We start from the raw sequence: 23,415 nt of genomic DNA, 5'->3' as shown, positions 1-23,415 counted from the left end.
AATATTTTAAGAAGAGACCTTGGAGAACGTGCAAATATTCCAACGCTATTCATTTAAATCCTCCACATTCGGTCCGACCTTTTGCACTGAGTGGCGATTTTGTAAGCTTGCAATACTTTTTTCCTCCATTTAAGTACACTGAAAATATCGATTTTATACGTCACCAAGGATCGATTATTTTACATACATTCAAATGGAGAAAGAACAGTGTTGCCAACATTCAAGAATCGCCTCTGCCATCACTGAGTTGCTCCTTTGTGCGACGAGAGGGCGAAATTGACGTAACAGATAGACACGGATAAACAGTTTTATCGAGGTTTTGAAAATTAATTAAAATAGGAACTTGATATAAAGAGGCAAAAGCATATTACATGAATTCATTAATCCTATATGTGATTCGTTTGATTGATCGCGTAAAGGCGAACGCCCTCTACATGTTCATGTGGAAGCATTGAGCGTCATGTAGAAAAGCCCACATTTCAAAAATCGCGGTTAATCACAAGGGACAGCATACCCAAATTTCAATGTTGTAAAATTTCGACGCTCAAAATTCAGTTTTCCCAGGACACTGAGGGACATTTCAAACAGATAATCGCATTGTTGTTTCTTCTAATTACTTAAAAAATCCAGCTTTATTTCCGATAGAATTCCCACAGTCATTATCCTGTGAATTGTTCAACTGTTAGAGTCAATGTTGCTATTTTTGTATGTAATGAAGTTCCTTTGCAGGGAGGACGGCAAATTGGATTGCATTTTGCAACTTGGAAGAACAATAATGGCTCATTAAATAATTGAATTTAAAATGTGGGCACTACACATTTACTATAGGTGTTTTTTTACTTACATAGCTTAAAGCTAAAAAACACCTATGATAAATGTAAAGTGCCCAGATTTTAAATTCAATTTTTTAATTCTAATTAATGGTACTACTCCAAACATTTTTGAATAATAACGGCTCAGTTTAGAAGCGAAGTATTTATTATTTGTTTCCCTGTGCACATGAGTGTTTTTACGGATGGGCTAGAAATTGTAGTTGTTTGTTGCTAATTACAAAATGTAGTCCAACTTATGTACATAATTGTACATCTTTGTTTGACATTTTTCCTCATTTAAGCGATGTAAACAGCGGATCATTGATGCCGAGATCAGTTTGTAATTGCAAATTCTCGAAGATACCCGAAATCAGGGGTGCAGAAATGTCTCGGAAAATCTTACGGTTTTCAAAATGTGAGAAGTTCCCAGAAAAAAAATTTTACCCCCCCCCCCCCCTCGCCTCTTGCGTGAGCAAAAAGAACAGGAAAAAGTAGAACAGCGCTCTTATTTTTTGAAATTTTCCGGCTCAACAAGGTATGCAATTATTAATTGACCTGTTTGTGGAACGAGGGAATTATTCGAGAATTTGTAAATATCTTACTTAGTCTACGACCAATTTTTTCTTACACTGGAGATATTTCTGCATCCTTTTCTGAAATTGATTAAGCAACAACTTCTTTGCAGAACATCCCTATCACAAGTTTTACAATTTTTTAAAATTATTTTATTCTTTTTTATTTTAGGTATTCATTTTTTTTATTTTTTTCTTATTTTTTTATTTCTCTCTCTTTTTTTTAAAATTATTTTTATATTAATTTTTTTTATTCAATTCCTCTCGAGAGCTGTCATCGTTGAACCCAGCCCTAAACCCCCCTACCCCACCACACCCCACCACTGTAAATAAGTCTACGGAATAACGAAAAATGAACTCTGTTCGTGCTTTGGAGACCCCATCGTCCTTCCCCATTTTCCCTCATCCCAGTCATCCCACAGCAAGGCACCTCCCACGTACAACCGGTGGAAATTGGCAGAACCCCCTGTAAAGCCGCCAAACCCACGTTCGCCAAATTCTTTTTACGCCGCGAAAATGGGGTCTACGCAACGGATGAACCTGATCTAAAATTCATCCCCTCCAAAAGAGTGGATTTCAGCAATTGGTCAGTTGTGCGTGTCGAATAAGTGCGTTTTCTGATGGGCCCCGCAGACTAGAGGAAGATAATATGGATTGCATTTAGCATAAAGGAACCAGCCCGATTACGGTGTTTTCAAAATTGTGCAACGTCTTCTTTTCTTTAAAAAATACCTAATATATGTACAGTATTAATTTACACCATTATTCTCTTTTAAAATTAATACTTTTTTGATGGGGAGCAGAAAATATTTGCTATTCTGGGAGATTTTTTTAGATAATTATGAATCAGCAACATTTTTACAACACTGCAATCGCGCTGGTTCTTTTTTCCTAAATGTGATCCATGTAATCTGTTCACTAGGTGAGTTTTTGCTTCTAAAAGTAGCATTCTGCAAAAAGTGATTTTATTTAAAAGGGAATATATGAATCCTAAAGAAAAAGTCGTGTTTTTTGGCGTAACAATCATAACGGTTGTGCATCAGTGCGTGACATTCCTATTTTACTCCTATTTTTATTATTGACCGGGTTTTGTTTATTCCTTTTTCTTTATTTGCAGCCTTTTCCCCAAATTAAGTTGTTCTTTTATTCCTATTTTATTTGAGTGTTAGTGGGCGGGGCTTCTTCAATCGGACAGTTTTTTGCCCGACATGGCAACGCTGTCGTAACATTTTGATGCGCAACACTCGGTATTACAGTTACAACGTGCTCTGAGCAAGTTCCAGAAAATTGTTACGGAGTTTCTAACCTCACTTTGCTCGACTGTACCCACTCTCATCGGTTGCTCTTTGATCGAGAAAAAAGTAACACAATAAACATTTTTCGGAAACAAGTTCCAATCGTTACCTCAAATAAAATATGACTAAACTCAATTTCGACAATTTGAAAGTTACGGCTCTCCTAGCTGTCATGATCAATTATCGATATTTCCCCATTTGAAGCTATGGTAAAGAATCGATTATTAAGGCGCTCGTTGCAAACAGCTCGTTTATAGATCTCTTTCCATAGGTTTAATTGACAGCTCAATCGATTCATCGCAAATCACGCCCCGAATTTGAGTTATTTCCCACTCGATTACAAAGCATAGACTGTTTTCGTAGGATCCAGTGGCGTGGCGTACTTTGCGATCTATCGATTGTTCTGCCATTTAAGCCTATGGTAAAGAATCGATTCTTAAGGTGTTCGCTGCGAACACCCTGATTATCGATCCTTTTTCATAGGTTTAAATGACATGACGATCGATATATCGCAAAGCACGCCACGCCACTGGTAGGATCTCTAAAATAAGTTGTCTCTGGACAAGTTCTCCCCTAAAAAAGGGGGAAAAAAGAAAAAAAAGACGTATGTGGATAGATAAGGCAACTGCTGGATCCCTGAGGATTATGTAGCGGGATTTATTCGACTCCCCTCTCCCTCTCAACATACCAGAAGTCAACCTCATGATAGTTGATTCAATCACGCCCGGCTTACCCCAAACGAACGTGTTGCGATTTTGCTTTTCGCTTTATTTACCTCCGGGGTTTTATTTATTTTCCTCACCGACGCCCAGGCAACCCCCGCTGCAGACAGGAAATCCGAGTCAGGCGCACTGCAAATTTTTTGTGGTATAACTTCCCAAGGCCAAAACTCAAATGAGGCGTTTTCCCACACCGAAAAAAAATTCTCGGCGTTTTTACCAAGGTCCGTTCGTACCTTTACCATCTCTCTTTTTTTACCAATTATTGGTATTTTTACCAAGACAGACTGGTAAGCTTACCTATAAACCGGTTTTTTTACTTTTTTTTCAGGTAAGAATACCACTTTTATTGGTAATCAATTCCCAGTAACTTTGCCATTTTATCTCGGTAATTCTACCACAGTCGATAAAAAATATTGACGTTTTTACCAAGGTCCAGTAAAATTACCGAGAAAGCTCAGTGATTTTACCGAGATTTTTCGGTAAAACTACCAATTCCATAAATGGTAATTTTACCAAGAAAAAACTGGGATCAAATAGAACCCTGAATTCTTGGTAATTTTTACCATTTTCTTAGTAAATACACCGAGATTTTTTTTTCAGTGTTAAATATTCAGCCCAACGAGGTGGCGGATGCGTTATTTACATTTCAGACCAATCACCAACAAAGTATCTTTCATGAAATATTTAACCATGGTTAACGTGTTAACGAACTATCTTCATGTCACGGCGCACTTTTTGCTTTCAAACTGCTTCTTTCAGATTTTACCCCGAGTTGCTTTCACCCGCACCCATTCATCCCCATTTCGTCGTTTCCCTGTCCAAAGAACGTAACTTAACTGCAATGTTGCCAAATTTACCCCCAGCAAATCGCAGTTTTACTCCGAGAATCTTGAGCATTCCGAACTGCAAATTTCACTGATTTTTCTTTTTATCTCATGCAAAATTCAGATAAATGTCGGACAAAAATTTCTCACGTATATTAGTGTGAGATATTGAATTCTTTGGGGTAATTTTGCAACTTTGGAATGGAGTTACCTTCCTTTGTCCGGGAACTACAATTGGTCGTATTTCTGCCAAACGGAATTATGTGCATTATGACGTGAGCCCTGTTATGCAAACATTCTTACGGGTCTCAGGGCTCATGCCTTAATGCCGATAGTTCCGTTTGGCAGAAATACGTCCAATATGTCCTGTATGTGGCTTCGCAGTTCACTCCAAAATTTCTAACCCGTGCCGTGCCGTTCTCGCCAAGATTTTTTCCTAATCTCATAGTTGATGCAAATTGAAACTAGTAAACTTTTTACACAATAATCAATGCCGCGTCTTATCAACACACTGTCTCAGAGTTTACTGCTTCCTTTTACGTCATTTTTGCGAGGAGCCTGTTTTTGATGTGATGCATGTTGCCCATTGTCATTTTTTCTGCAAGAATGTTTTTCCCCTTACATTTTTCTATCATTTGAGTTTCTAATGGAAGAAATTGTTTGTTTGTTTCAGGTATGAAACTCTCTTTTACTCACAATTCACTCTAGAATCAGGTCCTAGATCAGGTCTGGTGAGTATCTTACAAATAAGTCCTACAAAATTTTGAAGTTCGAATTTATGTATGTAGTCTTTGAACGATGGATACAACGGATTATGAAGTTGTTGGATCTCGAGGCCCTAAGTCAATGAAAAAACCGCTCGTTTTCCCTCATTACGAGTCCTTCTTTGATTTCTGTCCCTACTTCCAATTTTCTGTCGAAATATCCAGAATTTTTATAGACAAGTAAGGAGCGCTCTCAAGTCTTATCTCACGAGTTCAAAAAAGTTGAAACAGCTAATCTGAAATATTACAGTTGTGAATTTTAAGCGACGCTCGGAAATTATCCGATTAATGCGGATCCGCAAATGCGGACAGTCATCAAAAGTGACCAAAAGTGAACAGGATTTCATTTCGCACTGCGGGCAGCTGAAATTGCGATTGAGCTCCTGGAACTGACTTAGCCCGTAAATAAATTAATAAACGACACGAATTGAAATGAAACTTTGTACAATTGAATTCCGCTTCGCGGGACGTACGTTTCAACTCGGAGCGCTTCGACCGCAAACTATTTTTGAACATACCTCAACGGACGCACCTCAGGCAAAAATTTGAAGTCTCTCGTCCAAAATTACGAATTTTGAAATAGAACGCTTGCGCATAAAGGAACCAAGCCACATCAGCTATTGCCAAACTTAATGGAAATGCTTCATATGTGAGGAATTTGCGATTTGACTGTTCATTCTCATGTAAAAGTTTGCGAGAAGCACGATGGTGCCACTGGTTTTCTCTGAAATCAACTCCCAAGCTCAAAGAAAGCTCAAGTTGATGCCAAAATGGAGGGGATATCCCACGCGATCCTGAGAGTCCACCTCTACATCAAGACAAACTCTTCATGCAAAGATAGGGATCAAATACATTAGCAGTGATGCCACTCTATTTGGGGACTCCAAAACTGATAACACAACAACCCTGGTAATGTATTTGCTCCCTATCTTTGCATGAGAGTTTGTCTTGATGTAGAGGTGGACTCTCAGGATAGTGAGGGGTATCTCCTCCATTTTAGCCTCACTTTGAGAGCTTTTTTTGAGCTTGGGAGATGATTTCAGAGAACACCAGTGGCACCATCGTGTTTCTCGCGAACTTTTACATAAGAATCAACCGTCAAATCGCAAATTCCTCACACATGCAACATCTCCATTCGGCAAATAAATTTTAACATGGAAATGGCTGTGCGGATTTTTGTGCGAATTTTAGTGAATTTTCTGAATAGTATGAAGCAAATTCTATTAAATTTATTCTGTAATCTACTCTTCAACGCACAATTTTTATAGCTCATATTACGCATTTTCAAATCGTGGGCACTTTTCCCTCGTCGAAGCCCATGTTTCTTACTTTTTAAATTTTTAATAATTTTAGTTTTTAAAAAGAAAGTATGCGAAGAAATTAGGCAGTTTCTAACAAAGGTAGGCATAGATACTGATTAAATTGGTTCAGTTCAATCACAAAAACAGGAAACTAGAAAGATAGGCTATGTATGCGGGGAAATGAATTATCATTCTAAACTTTTGACTAATCGATATGAATTATCTTTATGTTAATTTTTTAAAAAAATAAACTGAAACAAAATACATTACAACCCCCTATTTATTGTATCTATGGTATTAATATCAACTTTTCATGGATGAAATTGAATAATTTTTTGCTTTACATTTGAGATTTCAATACTTATTGTATTGATGATCTTTGGCCTCCTATTGGTGTCGGCTTCCTATGACGGAGTGGTTGTAGCGCTAGCTCTACGATCGGGAGGTTCCGGGTTCGATTCCCGGCCAGGCGACTCGAGTTTGATGGTCTCAAACAATGGTTGCCTGGGACTGGTTGTTAGGGACGGAGGGGGGACGGGACTGTAGCGCAAGATTAACCCTACTGAAGAAAAAAAAAAAAAAAAAAAAATCCCGAGGATATCAACCAGAACGAGTAGAAGCAATGTTATTTGGATTGCGTTAAACAGAAAGGAACCAAGCCACATCAGCTCTTGCCAAATTTAATAGAGCAATTTAATTTTTTACAAGAGAACGATTTTACGGATTCTTTTGACATTTTTGAGGAATTTGCTTCGTACTACTCAAAAAATTCACTAAAATTTGCAGAAGAATTCGCACAACCGTTTTCAGGTAAAAAATTAAATTGCCCAATTCAATTTGGCAATAACTGATGTGGCTTGGTTCCTTTCTGTTTAAGGCGGTCTATTTATAATTATTTAAACAGCATCGACTTCTTCATTCTTTGTAATTAGTTTAATCAACAATATATGCATGCAGTCACATGAGTTTTTCCTTTAATTCTGTTGTGTTTCGTGTATTTTATCCACAAAAAACAGAACTATCAACAACTGTGCGACGGGGAGCACTAGAGGGTTAGAGGGTAGGGGGTCCGGAGAGGACGCGATGAGCAAACCACGATGATAACCTACCACCTCTCTATCCCATTTTCCTCGTGGACAGAATTAGTGGCGCGCCATGTGACCATTCCGCGCAAAGTATCGATAATTTAAACGGTTTTATTCGCCCCTCAGCCAAAGCCAACTCACGGAGGATTCTGCTCCAGTAACATCCCCGTTCAAAACGCCCGTCAACTAGTCGTTTTGCAGGGCTTCCCGCTTTTAGCACCTCTCTAATGACGGAGGTATGGCCGGGAAAGTTCTCCAAGCCGGGCTCTTCGGTCCTACATTTTTCATTTTGCTTTTAGGTTGCCGGTAGAGGGCGATAAACTCCTTTTTTGATACTATGACTTCCCACACAACTGTCGATTGCGCTACATTTTGTAATAAGGAATAACTCGATTCGGTTCATTTTAAAAAACAACGGATATGATATTAATACTGCTGTGCCAAGGAAGAGCACCGTATGAACCTTCAGGCGTTGCCAAATTTGCTTCGATTAAATACAAATTTTTCGGGAAAATTGCCAATATTTTTCCTCTAATTTTTCAGACAATTTTGTCCGCCATTTCATCCAAATCATCTGAAAATTTTAAGGAAAAATATGCTTAAGTTTCCTCAAAAATACGTGTTTTACCTGGGGAAATTTGGCAACTCTCGAATGTTCATACGGCGTTCTTCCTTAGCACGGCAGAATATCCCTATGCAGACGGGTGTAAGAGTAGTACCTTCAATTTTGAAATATCGCCAAATTGGCCACCGATCTAAAGTCTGAACTGTAGAACAAGTGAGAGGAAGTTCTAGTACGTTCGAATTAGAGAAGCTCTCAGGTGTTTTCTACGTAGGCGCGTTTTTAAGGTCCACGAAAAAGATGAGCCTTTTTCCAGGTGGCACCCAATCCAAAACTTTTGCGGGCAACTTCTTCTCTGACCTTCTTTGCAAATTCATTTTACCTTCTTCTTTTTTTAAAAATAATTTTATACTCATTTTGTGAATGCAAAGAGAGCGGGATCCTCTCAGAGAAAGGAATTAAATTTCTGACGAATTGTAAGAAAAAAAGCACAGTTCAATTGAATACCAAATTTTTGTGGCTCAGGTAATCACAGTTCTTGGTCACAAGAATTGAACTGTTCTTTATAGCTAATCGATATCAGGTTCTTAGGACGGAAAAAGTTGGCGTTCAATGCACGAACCAAAGTTCAAGACCTGCAACCAAACTTATGTAAGAGCTTTTCTCAGTAAGCAACCAAAGCAGACCCCCCTCAACTTGGTCTCATCGCGTTAAATTCGATCCAATTTCAAAGCCTTTCAAGAGCTTCGGGGCTGATTCCCAACTAGAACAGTGCCATCATCATATAACTTACGAAATCGCACCCTATCATTTTCACTGGGATTTAGAACCATCCGATTTTCGAGGAACGTCACGCTGCAATATCGGAAGGATCATCTAGCCGTGGATGCAGAGCACTTTAGACGCAGTTTTACGACGAGTCCCCCACTCCCTTTTCCAGGGGATTAACGTAAACATCTGGTTTGGAGCGTCGGCGAATTGACGCGCTTTGTACGCTCGTGTTGTCAAGAATAGGAGTGTGTATGTATGCTCCCGTTTTGATTAAAAATGCCGTATGAGCTTCCCGACGTTGCCAAATGTTAGCCAATAAAACAACAATTTTCCGGGAAACTTATAATTATTTTCCCTCCAATTTTATACTGAATTTTGATCGCAGTTTAATCTTAATCTCAGGAACACTTCGACGAAAAATATTTATTACTTCCCTTCAAAATAAAATATTTTATCGGGAGAGGTTTGGCAACGCCTGAATGATCATACGGCGTTCTTCTTGTGCGAGGAAGACTTGCCTCGTGTACTGCCGCGCTAAGGAAGAACGCTGTATGAGCCTTCAGACGTTGCCAAGTTTCCTCCGATTATTACCGAATTTACCGGGAAAATTGCAAATATTATTTTTCAAAAATTCCAGACCATTTTGTAGGCAATTTAACCTAAAATATCTGAAGATTTCAAAGAAAAATATGCATGAGTTTCGCCAGAGACACATGTTTTATCGAGGGAAATTCGGCAACTCTCGAATGTTCATACGGCGTTCTTCCTTAGCACGGCAGTGTAATCTTCTTGCCATCTATTCATCTCATCGGGGGTGGCGCGGCGCCCGGGGGGAGAAGGTGGGAACAGCATCAACTTGACCCACATCCCGCATCAGCGAACCCTGTTGAATACTTAACGCTATCCCTTTTCCAGTATCGTCTCGAGGCTGCGGTGACCACCTCCTCGCCCATCCCTTTTGTTGACCCCTCTCGTAAGCTCTCGGGATGTAGGCCGCGGTTCGTGGCAATTATGATGGTTCGAAGTTGTTAGTTCACGGGGAGGCTTTCTCGGCTCCTCGATGCTCCCAGCAACAACGAACCGATAGGGGTAGTCGGGAGGGTAGGGAGGAACTGTTGCCCCCGAACCTCCCGTGCACTTGAATCTTCATCATATTTAGAGTTGATTCGTTCGGTGGGTCTGTTGCAGAGATAACTTATTTTATAGGCCCCGCACTGCTTTTCTCTTTATTGTGCACACGGAAAGGACTAAATTTCTGATTTGACAATTCAATTACTAAAAAAGGTGACTGCAACGCCGCACTGACGCCTACAAACCCAAGGGGATACTTCACGCATTGCGCAATGCTTGAAGTATCCCTCTAGGTTTGTAGGCGCCAAGGCTCCGCGACGTGACACGGCGCCTCAAGCAACTATTTCGCAACAGCGATGATGCACAGTATTATACAAACCTAACCTAACCTAACTCTTAAGTAATCAGTCATCATCTGGTGAGTCTGAGAGTCGGTTACTACCGAAAGAAACTTTTGCACGGAAAAAATTAAATTTCTGATTTGACAATTCAATTGCTAAAAAAAGCGACTGCAACGTTTCAACGTAGATTTTACAACAAAAAAAAATGCTACTTTAACCACTATATAAGCTACTTCAACCACGTGCATGGTTTGAGTAGCATTTTTTTTGTCATAAAATCTACATTGAAACACTGCCGTCACTTTTTTTTAGCAATTAAATTGTTAAATTAGCAATTTAATTTTTTCCGTGCTGAAGTTTCTTTCAGTCGTAACCGACTCCCAGATTCGCCGCATGATGACTGACTTAGAGTTAGGTTAGGTTTGGTTCGTATAATACTGTGCATCATTTCTGCTGCGAAATAGTTGCTTGAGGCGCCGTGTCACGCCGCGGAGCCTCGGCGCCTACAAACCTAGGGGGATACTTCAAGCATTGCGCAATGCGTGAAGTATCCCCTTAGGTTCGTAGGCGTCAGTGCGACGTCGCGCTGCACAGAGGGCCAGGAATCGAATTTAGCTGGACAAAAGTCCATTTTGGCTTGTCCAGAAAATTCGAAAATAGACACCACTGAGCGATGAGGTATATCATGGAGTATCTGTACATCACTGGGTTTGGGGGTCTTATCACTAATAAGACTGCGATGCCAAGATTTTCCCGAGCGCGCGTGGTGTGTTTATTTATCCTATATGCTGGCTTGGTTCAACGCTCATCCAAAAGGTTATGTTCCACAAACCTTCGAGTGTTTCCCAACATAACGAGTGTTTTACCAAGTTAGATTAACATGTTTTCATTTTACTTTAAGGTATTTTTATCAATTTTGTGCATTGTATAGTCTGGTACACAAAATTAAAAACTGGGCACGAAAATGTCCTAATTTTTAGGTTTAAAGTGGTCTGCAATTTTCTGTAAAGATCTGTAAGGTTACGGACCGCTACCATGTGGTTCAGTACATCCTAAACATCTAAATTTTCATTGGTTCATTTGCTTTTTCTTGCTTTACCGTGAGTTATGAATTTTTTTGTGACGCAAGATCGAGGATTTTATGCTAATTTCTTATATTAGATCACTCACGTGCCAGGCATTGGCGATTCTTGCATGTTGGCATCAATGCTCTTTCTCATTGTAAATACACTAACGAAAATCGATTCTAGGTTAGGATTTTCGATATATATCGATTCTATCGTAGATGTGTTCATATGGATGAAAGACAGTGTTGCCAAATTGCAAGCATGTCGTATAATGGCGCTATCCTACGCTAATCTACTTATATTGTTATTATAGATGTCCATACAATTGCTGCCCGACTTCTGGGGTTAAATTATGACTGATTCTGAATAAAATTTTCTAATTCAAGGTTTTATTCCGGCTTTGCCTCTCTATCTTCTAATTTCTGGCAAAAGAAGTGCATTCTTTAAAACAATATTTTCATTGGTTCCGCCAAAAAATACGCGACAAGCAGACGACTCCTGAATTTTCTGGACATGTCTGGAGAGTTCAAATGGTCAATTTTGTGTAAGAACACACTCCGAAATTTTAGAATTTCTTTGGTCTACTCGCAATTTTTCGCAATTTTCTGAGCAATGAGTATTTTCGTTGGGCGAGATGAGATTCAATACTATAATTACGCTGAAAAATACGCGACATGCAGACGACTCCTGAATTTTCTGGACATGTCGGAAGGGTTCAAATTGTCAATTTTAAGTAAAAGCACACTCAGAAATTTGAGAATTTCTTTGGTTCACTTGCAGTTTTCGGCAGTTTTCTAGGCTATGAATATTTTCGTTGGGCGAGATGAGATGCAATGCTAATTCTGCTGAAAAATACGCGACATATATTCCCATATATTACCCAAAGATAAATCATCACTTTTCAAATTTTTTAAATTTTAAACTGAAAAATGTTGAACAAAGAAAGCAAAACTGTAATTTACTCACTAAAATAACCCTCAGAAACCAATTTCTTCACACAAAACAATCTCAGGTACCTCTGAAGATTTGAGTGAAAAATTGCTATTAATTACCCGTTGATAAAGCAATTTTTTTAAATAATTCTCATCAAAAACTTCAAAATTTCTTTAAAGAAACCCAAAATATGGATTCAGCGATCTAAATTACCCCTAAAAACATACATTCTCTCATATTAGTAAGTTCAGGCGCCTCTGAGGACTTTTGACCGGCTAAACTTGGCTGCTGGCCCTCCGTGCGCTGGTAGCACGTCGCTCCGCTCAGAGTTTAGATCTAATATTTAAACTCGTAGAGTCAGCCTTTTTCAACTCATGATTTTGGGGTGGTTGCACAATCTGGATGGATTATTCTCATTTGAATTGATGAAAAGAAAACGCATTAAAGGAAAATATACTGTTTGTTTCGTGCTGCAGCGTAGTGTACATGCAACGAAACGCTCAAAATTGGACGTATTTGACTCTTAAAGATCGATATCCAAATGGGTTAAAACCAAAGATTGCGTGCTTCTTGGTTTTTTCTTCGTCTTTTAGTCATTTTTGTCTAGTTTCTTTCAACACCACCACGGCTCGTTGATATTAATATGGATGCCACCGCTCGGCAAAGGTTTGCCAATTGCCACGTATTGAAAACGTAAATGTATTTAAAGAAATTAATATTTTCATAGGAAAAAAAAAAGGTATATACAAGGTTCAAACGATTTATAAGAGTCTTTTGGATGATCGCCGGCAATTCGGCGAACACTGGAAAGAAAAACACATTGGATCTAGAGTCCAGACTCTTGAAAACATCGACAAGAGAGAATACTCTTGATTCAATCGGATTTTTGCTTGAATCAAAACGAAATCCGCATAAATTTAGGGGCTTGGTTCTTGATTTAAGCTAGATTCAGATTGAATCAAGAGTACTTTTTCTTGTCGGTGTTTTTAAGAGTCTGGACTCTAGATCCAATGTGTTTTTTTTTTTTCTTTTTTCAGTGAAGAACGGAAGCTTGTTTCAATAGAACTTTCCGGTGAGAAGCTTCGAAGCTCGTTCTTTTTCAAAACTTCATTTTTGCACATACTGTTCTTTTCGCTATCAAGGCGGAGTGCGGCAAGGGTGTTGGATCCCCGGACACAAAGGAACTCGGCGCCCGATTCGAGGGATATAAACAGGAATATCGAACAGAAGGCTGCGTCTCGAAATAGCCCTTCGCCGACCTTGAAATCCGGCTCACCTCCGCCGGGTTGCCGGCCTCCTGCGTAAATAGTGTTTTTCGACGCTGTCTCGCGCGGGAAATCGGGCGAAGCGGCAACGGCGCGGGGGAAATTCGCGAAAAGTAGCGGATGCCCGTCTCGCGCCGAGCCCGCGAAAGGGTGGCGGGCAGCGCGGGACGCAGGGATCTTATGTTGACGGAGATCGATGAGCCCTTCGGATTCGGGCCCAGTTGCCCGATTGTCACGGTAACTTGTTGATTAGTCGCCTTGGGAAAATCTGTAAAATGAAGTACGTACTGTCGTGGTAAGGAAAAAACGCCGTATGAGCTTTTGAATGTTGTTAAACACTGGGAAAAAAAAACACACACACGAAAAAAAGGATTCTTGATTCAATCAGATTTAAGCTTAAATCAAAAGGAAATCCGCTCAAATTAAGAGGCTTGGTTCTTGATTTAAGCTTAAATCTGATTGAATCAAGAGTATTTTTTCTTGTCGATGTTTTTAAGAGTCTGGACTCTAGATCCAATGTGTTTTTTCTTTCCAGTGAATTTCTTCTCGAAAAACATTTCTTTTTGAAAAAGTTTACGAATATTTTTCTTTGAAATTTTCAGACACTTTAGATCAATTAATTACGAGAAATATTCTCGGGAAAAATCAGAAGAAAAATATTAACAGATTCACCAGGGTTGCCGTAGTCAAGGAAAACCGGAAAATGTCATGGAATTTTGAAAAGTCAGGGAAAACTTGGAAATGTCAGGGAAAATGACGAAAATGTCAGGGCAAATTTATTCAATCGCCTTCATTTGCTTTTTAGAACGGGTTTGAGGTTTCAAACAACGAATTTTGACGAATTTTGAGTGAAAATCAGAAGAAAAATATTTACAGATTCACCAGGGTTGCCAAAATCAGGGAAAACCGGGAAATGTCATGGAATTTTAAAAAGTCAGGGAAAACTTTGAAATGTCAGGGAAAATGACGAAAATGTCAGGGCTTTATTCAATCGCCTTCATTTGCTTTCTAGAATAGGTTTGAGGTTTCAAACAACGAATTTTGACGAAAAACTATTTTCAATTTTGGCTTTTTAACCATATCCGTCACATCTTCAATTGTCAGGGAATTTCACCAAAGTGTGTCAGGGAAATCAGGGAAATGTCAGGGAATTTGATTTTCTAAATCCTGTGGCAACCCTGATTCACCCGGAAGTTCTTGATTTGTTGAAGGAGATTTGGCAACGCCTGAAGGCTCATACGGCGTTCTTCCTTACCACGGCAGTATTTATAATGCTCTAGGTGAGGGGAGAGGTCCGAGCCTCCGTTACAGTTGTGTTGTAGGGAAGGGGATAGTTTTTTCTCGCACTCAAGGAAAGAGAGCATTCCTCATGTTCGGATTACGGATGTATTTCTTACATACAAATACATCGACCATTTTTCAAAGCGAATGGTAGAGTTCCTTGATTCTACATCTCCACAACCATCAGTCGGATTGCGTTTAGCAAAAATGAACCAACGTGATTGCAGCGTTTTCAAACTCAGGCAAATTCCTTTTTAAGGTGCTTTACGAAATACTTGGACGGCTCCTTACTGTTATGTCCGGTAACCCGGTAGAATTGAGGCAAAGTGGATCATGGGGTTGCATCTTTTTTGATGACACACGGCATCGGGTGCATTTCAAGTACATATTAATCCTAAGGCAAAAGATATACCCTTAGTGCGTCACTATAGCCTCGGAATGGTGACTCAAATCAAGATGCAACATTCTCTTTCATCGGTTTCAGAGTTGAGGAGTTTATTTTTCACACATACTGTAAAATATTTGGTTACCGATATGACGATGCGATCAACCTGTTCGAGGCTGGCACCCGAACTGTCGTGTGGAGGAAAAACGCCGCATGAACCTCCAGGCGTTGCGAAATTCCCTCTGATAAAATACGAATTTACCAAGGAAATTTTAAATATTTGCCTTTCAATTTTGCAGACTATTTTGTTTGCAATTCAATCTAAAATATCTGAAAATTTGAAGGAAAAATCTACATTAATTTCGTCAAAAATACATGATTTATCCGGGGAAATTCGGCAACTCTCGGATGTTCATACGGCGTTTTTCCTTAGCACGGCAGTAAAGGCCATCGAGGCTCATTGCAGTCTCTTTATCGCCGAATAAGCTCTTATTGGCAGTTGTGCCGAGCAAGCAGTGAACCCGGATGGCGCCCGTATAAAAGTGTCATCGGTTCGATTATTGAATGGTTATCGAATGACTATGATCGATATATAGCATTGTTAAGATAGGGAGTTATCGATGGAGGTCATTCGACAACGATTCAATAATCGACCCCTTGAAAGCGATATCGCGGCTTTTTTTTCACAGATTCAGACTAGCGATCCGATGGCAAAAAATTGCATCCCTCCACCTTTCCCGCTTTTCCTTTTCCCTCCCCCTCCCCCTCTCTCCCGTATCAAGGTTTTCTGGTTGATGGAGGTAACGACGCTGTCCCGGAAGGATGTTCCCGGTTGAAAAGTTAACCTGACTATATTTTGCAATAAGGAACCACACTGATAAAAATATTCTTGTTCTTGTGTTACTTTTGGTCTTTGGCGGATCCAGCAAACTGGCAATATGGTTTTTCTCCATTTAAACCTATGGAAATGTATCGATTCTCGGAGGGACCAGATGTTCCGACAAGAATCGATTATATAAAATGGGTTAGATGTAGGAAACCCGGTGTTCCTTAACCGGTTCACCTCGTGTGATTATATACTTCAAAAGCAGTGTTTTCGAACATATCCTCACTTTTACCCCCTCTGCATACCACTCCCCTACCCTTAGCCCCCTAAAGTGCAAAAATTGCCCCTTTTTTAAATCTACCTAATCGCCTAATCAATCCCGATACGTTTTAAAACACTGGATGTATGTTGCGGACTCTTAATATTTTCTCTTATTTTCACTTACTTTGTCTTCTGTGTCCATCGTTTTGTCTATCGACATCAATCATAGTCAGCCCGCTGGTTGATCGGAGAGAACACGAGAATTCGAATAGGGTTCGTGTCGAAGGGTGGCATTGACGCGGTGAAATTGGCGACGCGGCGTGTGGCGGTATCGCTCTTCGTCGCACGTTAAATCTGCCACATAAATAAACAAGCAGTTCCAACGCCCAAGCGTTGGAGGGCGCTTCTTTGACAAAGCATATTACTACCAACCAATGTACCCGAAGACTGTCGAAGATGGAATTTAAAGTGGGACTTTTAACCGCAAAACCCTTCAAAACTTCAGATCGACCGCGAAAATCTGAAACATTCCACAAGTCTTTTGAGAGGAATAAGATGGTGGTAAATGGAAACATAAAGGATGCACTGTAAATCAGACGACGGGAAAGAGCGGCGGAACCTCTAAAGCTGGTGCGTCAACGCGATCTAGCGGACAGCGGCGTCGCGACGCCGCGAGGTAGGGCGCGCAGGTCGCGGGGTAGCGGGGCCGCGTGAAGAGGAGTTCAGCACTGGGGAGGGGAAGCGCGGGTCGCGGGGAAGAGAGGGACCGGCCGGCCGGCGGTGACATCCAGGCAGCGCTAATGTCTCCGCTAACTGGAGTTGGGGGTCCTTATTCATTCTCTTGGTCCATGACATAACCTTAAACCTTCCGCTCAATGCCGCAAACAGCTGACGTGTCGATGCTGCGCCAAGAAAATGAACCAATCACAAAGTAGCACAGTAATACGTCACTAAAATGAAGAGATCACGTGACTGTTCGTAATATTTTCAAATCGATCTGAAAGTACTGCCTCGGATATAAGTATTTAAAGCATAAGGAGGCCCTAAAATACTTTAACCAGGTAATACGTCCGTGCGAGATTGTTATGCTTAAAAGCAAAACATTTCACGAAAACTTTTACGAATAACAGATGCAGAAAAAAATCCAATTTTCCCGGGTGTACCAGAATGGCGTCATTACCCATAAGGCAAAAGGGCATGTAGTATAGTACATGTTACATCGGGGGAGTCGAACGGTTGGAAAGGGCGCATCTGGTACCCAGAAGCGCCCAAAAGGGGGTCGTTCGATTTTATGCCCGATCCGTGACGCCTCCCCGGCTCAGCTACCCTTCTTGTCCCTTGTTGTCGGATACAGGACAGATATGTGAACATGAGATGTTTCGTTTGGAAGATTCTTCAAAAATCTCGATCAGGATGGGCTGAAATGGAGACAGTAGATTTCAGAGCATGGCTCTTTTCTACAAATATATTATAGGTTATAGCGTAAAAGTTACTCCCAAAAGTCGACGCTCAGATTCGCCCAATGATGACTGATCATCCAAGATTTGAGTGATTAGTTTAGCAATACCTTAAATTCTTTCATTGTCACGCGCAACATATTGACGGCAGTGTTCGAAGTTCGCAGGCGCCATCGCGCCAAATGCGCCTATAAAGTCGGTCATGGCGCCTAAAAAATGAAGGCTCTGCGCCAACGTGGCCCCTAAAAATCTGAATTTTCATATCTGGTTATTATTCGAAATTTTCAGCACCCCAAGTAAAAGCTTTTTCTATTCTTCACGATTTCATCATTTGTGCTTTTGCTTCCCCAAGTTACAACTACTTACTAGTTCTGTTACGAAAACATCTTGCGTCTATATTTTCACTAACTGCGCAGTAATATATAGGCAAAAAGTCAATTTGGCCCCTAAAAAATCTTCAATGGCGCCTAAAAATCGGGCTTGATGCGCCACATGGCTCCTAAAACTCAAAGGTGAGTTTCGAACACTGATTGATGGCCTAGCGCGAAACCACGTATCTCCGTTTGCAATGTTGTAGACAGCGTATCATACTTTATTTTTTAATTAGAAAACTAACTTATTTTCTTGAAAAATGCCTCTGTTTTCCTTCTTAATTAGCAGAATATTCCGTCGAAATTTCAAGTGATGTAGTTGACTTTTTTCTCCTTAGAAAAATAAAATAGGAGCAGATATTTTGAAACTTCCGAATGGAGATACGAGATTTCGCAATTTATCCACCGATATCCTTCGAAATATTCCCAACTGAACTTTCTTGAGAAAAAGCCCCCCCCCCCCTCCTTTTTGAACCTACCTCCGTCAAAAACAGGCGAGTCGAATCAAGAAACTCCGGAAATAAATTAAAGCAGACGACTGTCACTTCACAGCCATAATCTCGCTCTTTTCGTCGTGGAATAACTCCGCTTCGGAATTGGCCTACCTGCGCACTAAAATAAAGTCCGGGGTCAGGGTGAGCCTTCGGGGGGCTAAAAACTTTCATCCGAAATGAGAAAAGTTACATGTGCACTTGGAACGAAATCCTCGAAGCTTTGTTTCGGCAGCGGGGCGGGCGAGGCTTTCCGGATGGGGGCTTAGAATCTTCCGCTTTTCCAACATTCATGAAGTATTGTCTCGCATTTAGTCGAGGAAAAAAAACCCTAATGGAAACTGTTCGCAATGTTTTCAAATGTTTCGTACTTTGGCGAATCCGCACACAAATCTTCAAAGAAAAGTCGGGAGGGATTCGGGTTCTTTTGGACGAATTTTTGTCAAACGGAACTGTGTGCATTACGACGTGATCCCTGTTATGCATGCATTATCATGGGTCTCAGGGCTCATGTCTCAATGCACATAGTTTTGTTTGAAAGAAATACGTTTGATCCTTAGACGAGGCACGCGTTGATGTGAGTCTCGCTGCCAGTTGCCATCAGTTGAAAACGCCTTCAGTTTCGTATGATACCTCACCGCTCACACCAGAGTTTATATATTTGTATCATGATCGCCGTGCAGAATCCTCCGCTTTTCGACTATTCATAAAGCATTGTCCCGCGTTCGGTCGGCAAAAACCTTAATGTAAGCTGTTTTCATGATGTAGAATTGTTTCGTACCTTGGCAGAACCTCTTTAAAAAAGTGACGGAAGATTTTTTTATGAGCCCTCAGTTTCGTGTGATACCTCACCGCTTATAAAATATTTTCATAAAAAATCGGTGCGTATTTTGGAGCCGCTACTCCGGGAAACGATTTCTTAAGTGATGATTAGTTAAAAGGAAGTAGAAGGTTTTAAATTATCTACGACGTTGCATGATTTACTTTTATATTACAATTTGTCTCGAGCAGATGTATGATAATTTCAATTGATCCAAATCTCCTCTCTCGTATATGTTACCGGCAAACCCCGTTTTTCAGGCAGACCTAGGTCTGCCTAGGCAAACCTAGGTCTGCCTAGGTAGACCTAGGTCTGCCAAGCACCTCGTTTGGCAAACCTAGGATTGCCTGAAAATTTTAGGCAGACCTAGGTTTGCCAAAAGTGATTTTAGGCAAACTAGGTTTGCCAAACGATTTTTTTGGCAAACCCCGTTTCTGATTTCTACCGCTAAAGTGACTTTACCGGAAAACTTTTTCTACCGCTAAAGTGACTTTACCGGAAAACTTTTCTACCGCTAAAGTGGCCTTACCGGAAAACTTTTTCTACCGCTAAAGTGACTTTACCGGAAAACTTTTTCTACCGCTAAAGTGACTTTACCGGAAAACTTTTTCTACCGCTAAAGTGACAGTACGAATTCAATGAGAAACAACTATTTATCCCCACGCAGACCGGGGCGAGCGGTGGTTTATTATAAAAGAATCACAGGTGAGGCTGAATAACAGTGTAACATAATATCACAAGTGCTTAAAACAGGGCACGAGAAATCTGAGTAGCAAAAAAAATTGGAAAAAAAATGCAAAATTTACAATTACAATTTGAAAAAAGATACAATTTGAAATCGTTACAGATTCCTTGTCACTTTTTTAACATAATATCATAATATCACAAGTGCTTAAAAAAGGGCATGAGGGAAAACGTTACACAATTGATGCAATTCGAAATCATTATAGATTTCTTGTCACTTTTTTATTTTTTAGAGGAAAAGTACATTCAAAGGAAATTTATTTATTGTTGCAGCTGAGGCTGGAGTGACATTTGGAGTTGCACAGTTTGCCATTTTTGCGGCACTTACACTGGTTTGAGGTGCAACCTTTTTTGCAGTTGCACCTTTCGAACCCCTGCGCAGAACCCCCAGCAACACTGGCTGCGGCCGCACGTACCGTAACCTTTTTTTCGGCTGGCACCTCACTGACCGATATGAAGGCCGTGGCGCACACGTCGAATTCCGACCGACAGTACCTTTTAGGGAGGATGCCGTCTTTGGTCCCTATTTTGTATAACTCGTGTTCGTTTTTGTCGAGAATTACGCCGATTATGTTTCTTAAACAAGCACGAGGCTTGTCCACGTCTGGTATAGGTATTGTTACGTTGTCGCCGACCTTCGCTGGCGGATGCGTTTTGTCCGAGTGCAGACGCATCTTCTTAGCTTGCTGTTCCAAACCAGCAGCTGCCTGACTCCGAGCTTTTCGGATGTTCTTCCTCGTCGCGCAGTTGCCGCACAAGACTTCATGTTCGCCTTCCGGTTTTTCTTCTGTTGTGTCCAAGTCAGCACCGCACGATTGGCAAACGTTTCCGGCGGAAGTTGTGACTGGACTAAGTTGAGGTGGTTGAGTCTGGGTAGTGTTTCCGGCGGAAGTTGCGACGGGACTAAGTTGAGGTGGTTGAGTCTGGGTAGTGTTTCCGGCGGAAGTTGCGACGGGACTAAGTTGAGGTGGTTGAGTCTGGGTAGTGTTTCCGGCGGAAGTTGTGACTGGACTAAGTTGAGGTGGTTGAGTCTGGGTAGTGTTTCCGGCGGAAGTTGTCACCGGTTCATTCTCGTCGTTTTCTTCGTCATTTTCTTCATTGACCTGTGAGGAAGCCAATAACTCCTCCAGCTGCTCCTCCGTCTCAACATTCGCCAACATATCCGGCGTCAAACTGCTTGTAGTGAGACCAACTCTTGGCTTCATTCCGAATAATGCTTCGTATGGGCTCATTCTGATACCGGCGTGATAAGCACGATTTTTCATGAACTGGATGAAAGGTAACGCGTCGGGCCACTGGTTCGTCTTTTTGTCAATTAGCCACGCCGCCAACATATTTTCCACGTCCTGGTTGGCGCGCTCAATGGATCCCTGACTTTGACTGTGGCGCGGCTTACCGTTGACCAGTTGCAACTCCGGCCAATGTATTTTCATGCACTTAATAATATTATTGACGAATTCCCTACCGTTGTCGCTGTGAAGGATACACGGTGCCCCAAAAGTTAAGAAGATGTCCTTCAAGTGCGCAGCTACTTCCTCAGCTGTTTTGTGCGAGAGGGCTCGAAGCTGAATAAATTTTGTTAAGTGGTCTTGATAATTGAGGATGAACCGTTTCCCTTGGATTTCTTGACTCTGCATGTCCACAAGATCGACCTGGCAGCGACTGTTTAGCTGTTTGTGCAGGATGGGCTTCGTCACGAGTCCTCTTTTTCGTTTGGTTTTCTTCCCGGCACAGACCTCGCACATCCCTAGAAACTTTTCGATCATAGGTCTCGTAATGTTAGCATATTTGCGACCTGAAAGCAGAAAAACAAGGACAAGTAATTTCAAACAAGTCAGCCAGTGCCGAGTATTTTTCCCGCGATAGATAGATGGGAAAATACTTGACCCAGTCGCTCTCCTATTTTCGCGCCTTGAGACAAGCTGTCCGCTGCATGTGCCGCTAAGTACAGTGAAAATCGTGGATCGGTAAGATAAGCAGCGACAGCTCGGAGGTAGGATTCTCGACTGCGAAATGAAAGGTCCACGGTTCGAGTGTGACTGGCGGCGCTTAATTTTTACATCGAATTTAAAAAAAAAAAACAAAAAATTTACCGAACAAATTAGTGAGATAATCAATAATATTAAGTGACATAATAAAATTAAAATAAATCTGAGACCAACATAGTTCATTATTTTTTTAAAAATTACCATATAGAATACGTCAAGGCTCGTGCTATAAAAACAGAAAATAAACAGAAAAAAAAAAATTGATAAAAATAATGGTTAACTACGAAACTTACCAAGCTCTGCTTTCAACCGGTCTCGACCTCCGTGTCCAATAGCAGCATGAGTCGCTTCAATTGTTCCGTATACTTCCTCCAATGGAACAAAATACACAATGTCATCGGTTCCCGTTGCTTTCACCAACTTTTCTATACCCCCGATTTCAATAACATTAAACCGCCTAACACGTCTCTTCTGTTGGGGGGTTTTATTCCGAGCACTTCTCGCGGCTTTCACTTCATTTATCAGATCACTGTACTGTTCTCTGGGAATAACATGCAATTGGTTTTTTTCACTATCTTCATTTATAAAACTACGTAAAAAAAGTTCAAAATTAACGTTCGCGGTAGCCATGATTACTCCGTTGCACAAAAACAAAACACTGATCACTGTCCTCCGTGGACGCCGCGTTCCGCGAAGCGTGTTTGGTGCGCTACCGTTCGCACCTAATCCACAAGAATTTGTCTTCCCTGTCATCTAATTGGAATGTCCACTGATAACGCCGCCGAATTTTTCTCACGAGTGCTTCCCTTGTTGCCAAGTAAGCGGTGAAAAAGTTTTCCGGTAAAGTCACTTTAGCGGTAGAAAAAGTTTTCCGGTAAGGCCACTTTAGCGGTAGAAAAGTTTTCCGGTAAAGTCACTTTAGCGGTAGAAAAAGTTTTCCGGTAAAGTCACTTTAGCGGTAGAAAAAGTTTTCCGGTAAAGTCACTTTAGCGGTAGAAAAAGTTTTCCGGTAAAGTCACTTTAGCGGTAGAAATCAGAAACGGGGTTTGCCAAAAAAATCGTTTGGCAAACCTAGTTTGCCTAAAATCACTTTTGGCAAACCTAGGTCTGCCTAAAATTTTCAGGCAATCCTAGGTTTGCCAAACGAGGTGCTTGGCAGACCTAGGTCTACCTAGGCAGACCTAGGTTTGCCTAGGCAGACCTAGGTCTGCCTGAAAAAACGGGGTTTGCCGGTAACATATACATTACTGTACACATTCTACATTTCTGGGGAAATGAAATACCGTCCACATTGGAGTAAAAAAGTGAGGATGGCTGTAAACCTGGGAAACCTAAAAATAAATAAAGAATGTGAAATTTATAGCAGGAGAGAAAAAGAAAACTGCTAATAATTACCTAGGAGTGTT

At 40.8% G+C, this 23,415-nt stretch overlaps 2 protein-coding genes across 12 annotated transcripts in view; one reads left to right on the top strand and one right to left on the bottom strand.

Annotated features, from left to right (window-relative positions):
- The window catches only part of CASK (peripheral plasma membrane protein CASK), an 832,536-nt gene that overhangs the window by 500,296 nt on the left and 308,825 nt on the right, over positions 1-23,415 (top strand). The gene's annotated exons all lie outside the window — the stretch shown is intronic.
- On the bottom strand, positions 20,279-22,718 carry LOC140225666 (KRAB-A domain-containing protein 2-like). The gene is made up of 2 exons (XM_072305279.1): positions 22,303-22,718; positions 20,279-21,816 (listed from the first exon to the last, which is right to left on the bottom strand). Exons 1-2 carry the CDS (start codon positions 22,637-22,639, stop codon positions 20,279-20,281), a joined length of 1,875 nt encoding a protein of 624 aa, XP_072161380.1. The 5' UTR covers positions 22,640-22,718.

The sequence above is a fragment of the Bemisia tabaci genome, chromosome 10 (genome assembly GCF_918797505.1).
Source record: "Bemisia tabaci chromosome 10, PGI_BMITA_v3".
Classification (NCBI taxonomy): domain Eukaryota; kingdom Metazoa; phylum Arthropoda; class Insecta; order Hemiptera; family Aleyrodidae; genus Bemisia; species Bemisia tabaci.
This window is presented reverse-complemented; position numbering and strand designations above follow the sequence as displayed.

What these genes read in the sequence shown, in the direction of transcription:
- LOC140225666 (XM_072305279.1), bottom strand. Translation starts at nt 22,639, where the DNA reads ATGGCTACCGCGAACGTTAATTTTGAACTTTTTTTACGTAGTTTTATA. An exon ending in CCGGTTGAAAGCAGAGCTTG is followed by an intron (nt 21,817 to 22,302) that starts GTAAGTTTCGTA and finishes TTCTGCTTTCAG; the next exon opens with GTCGCAAATATGCTAACATT.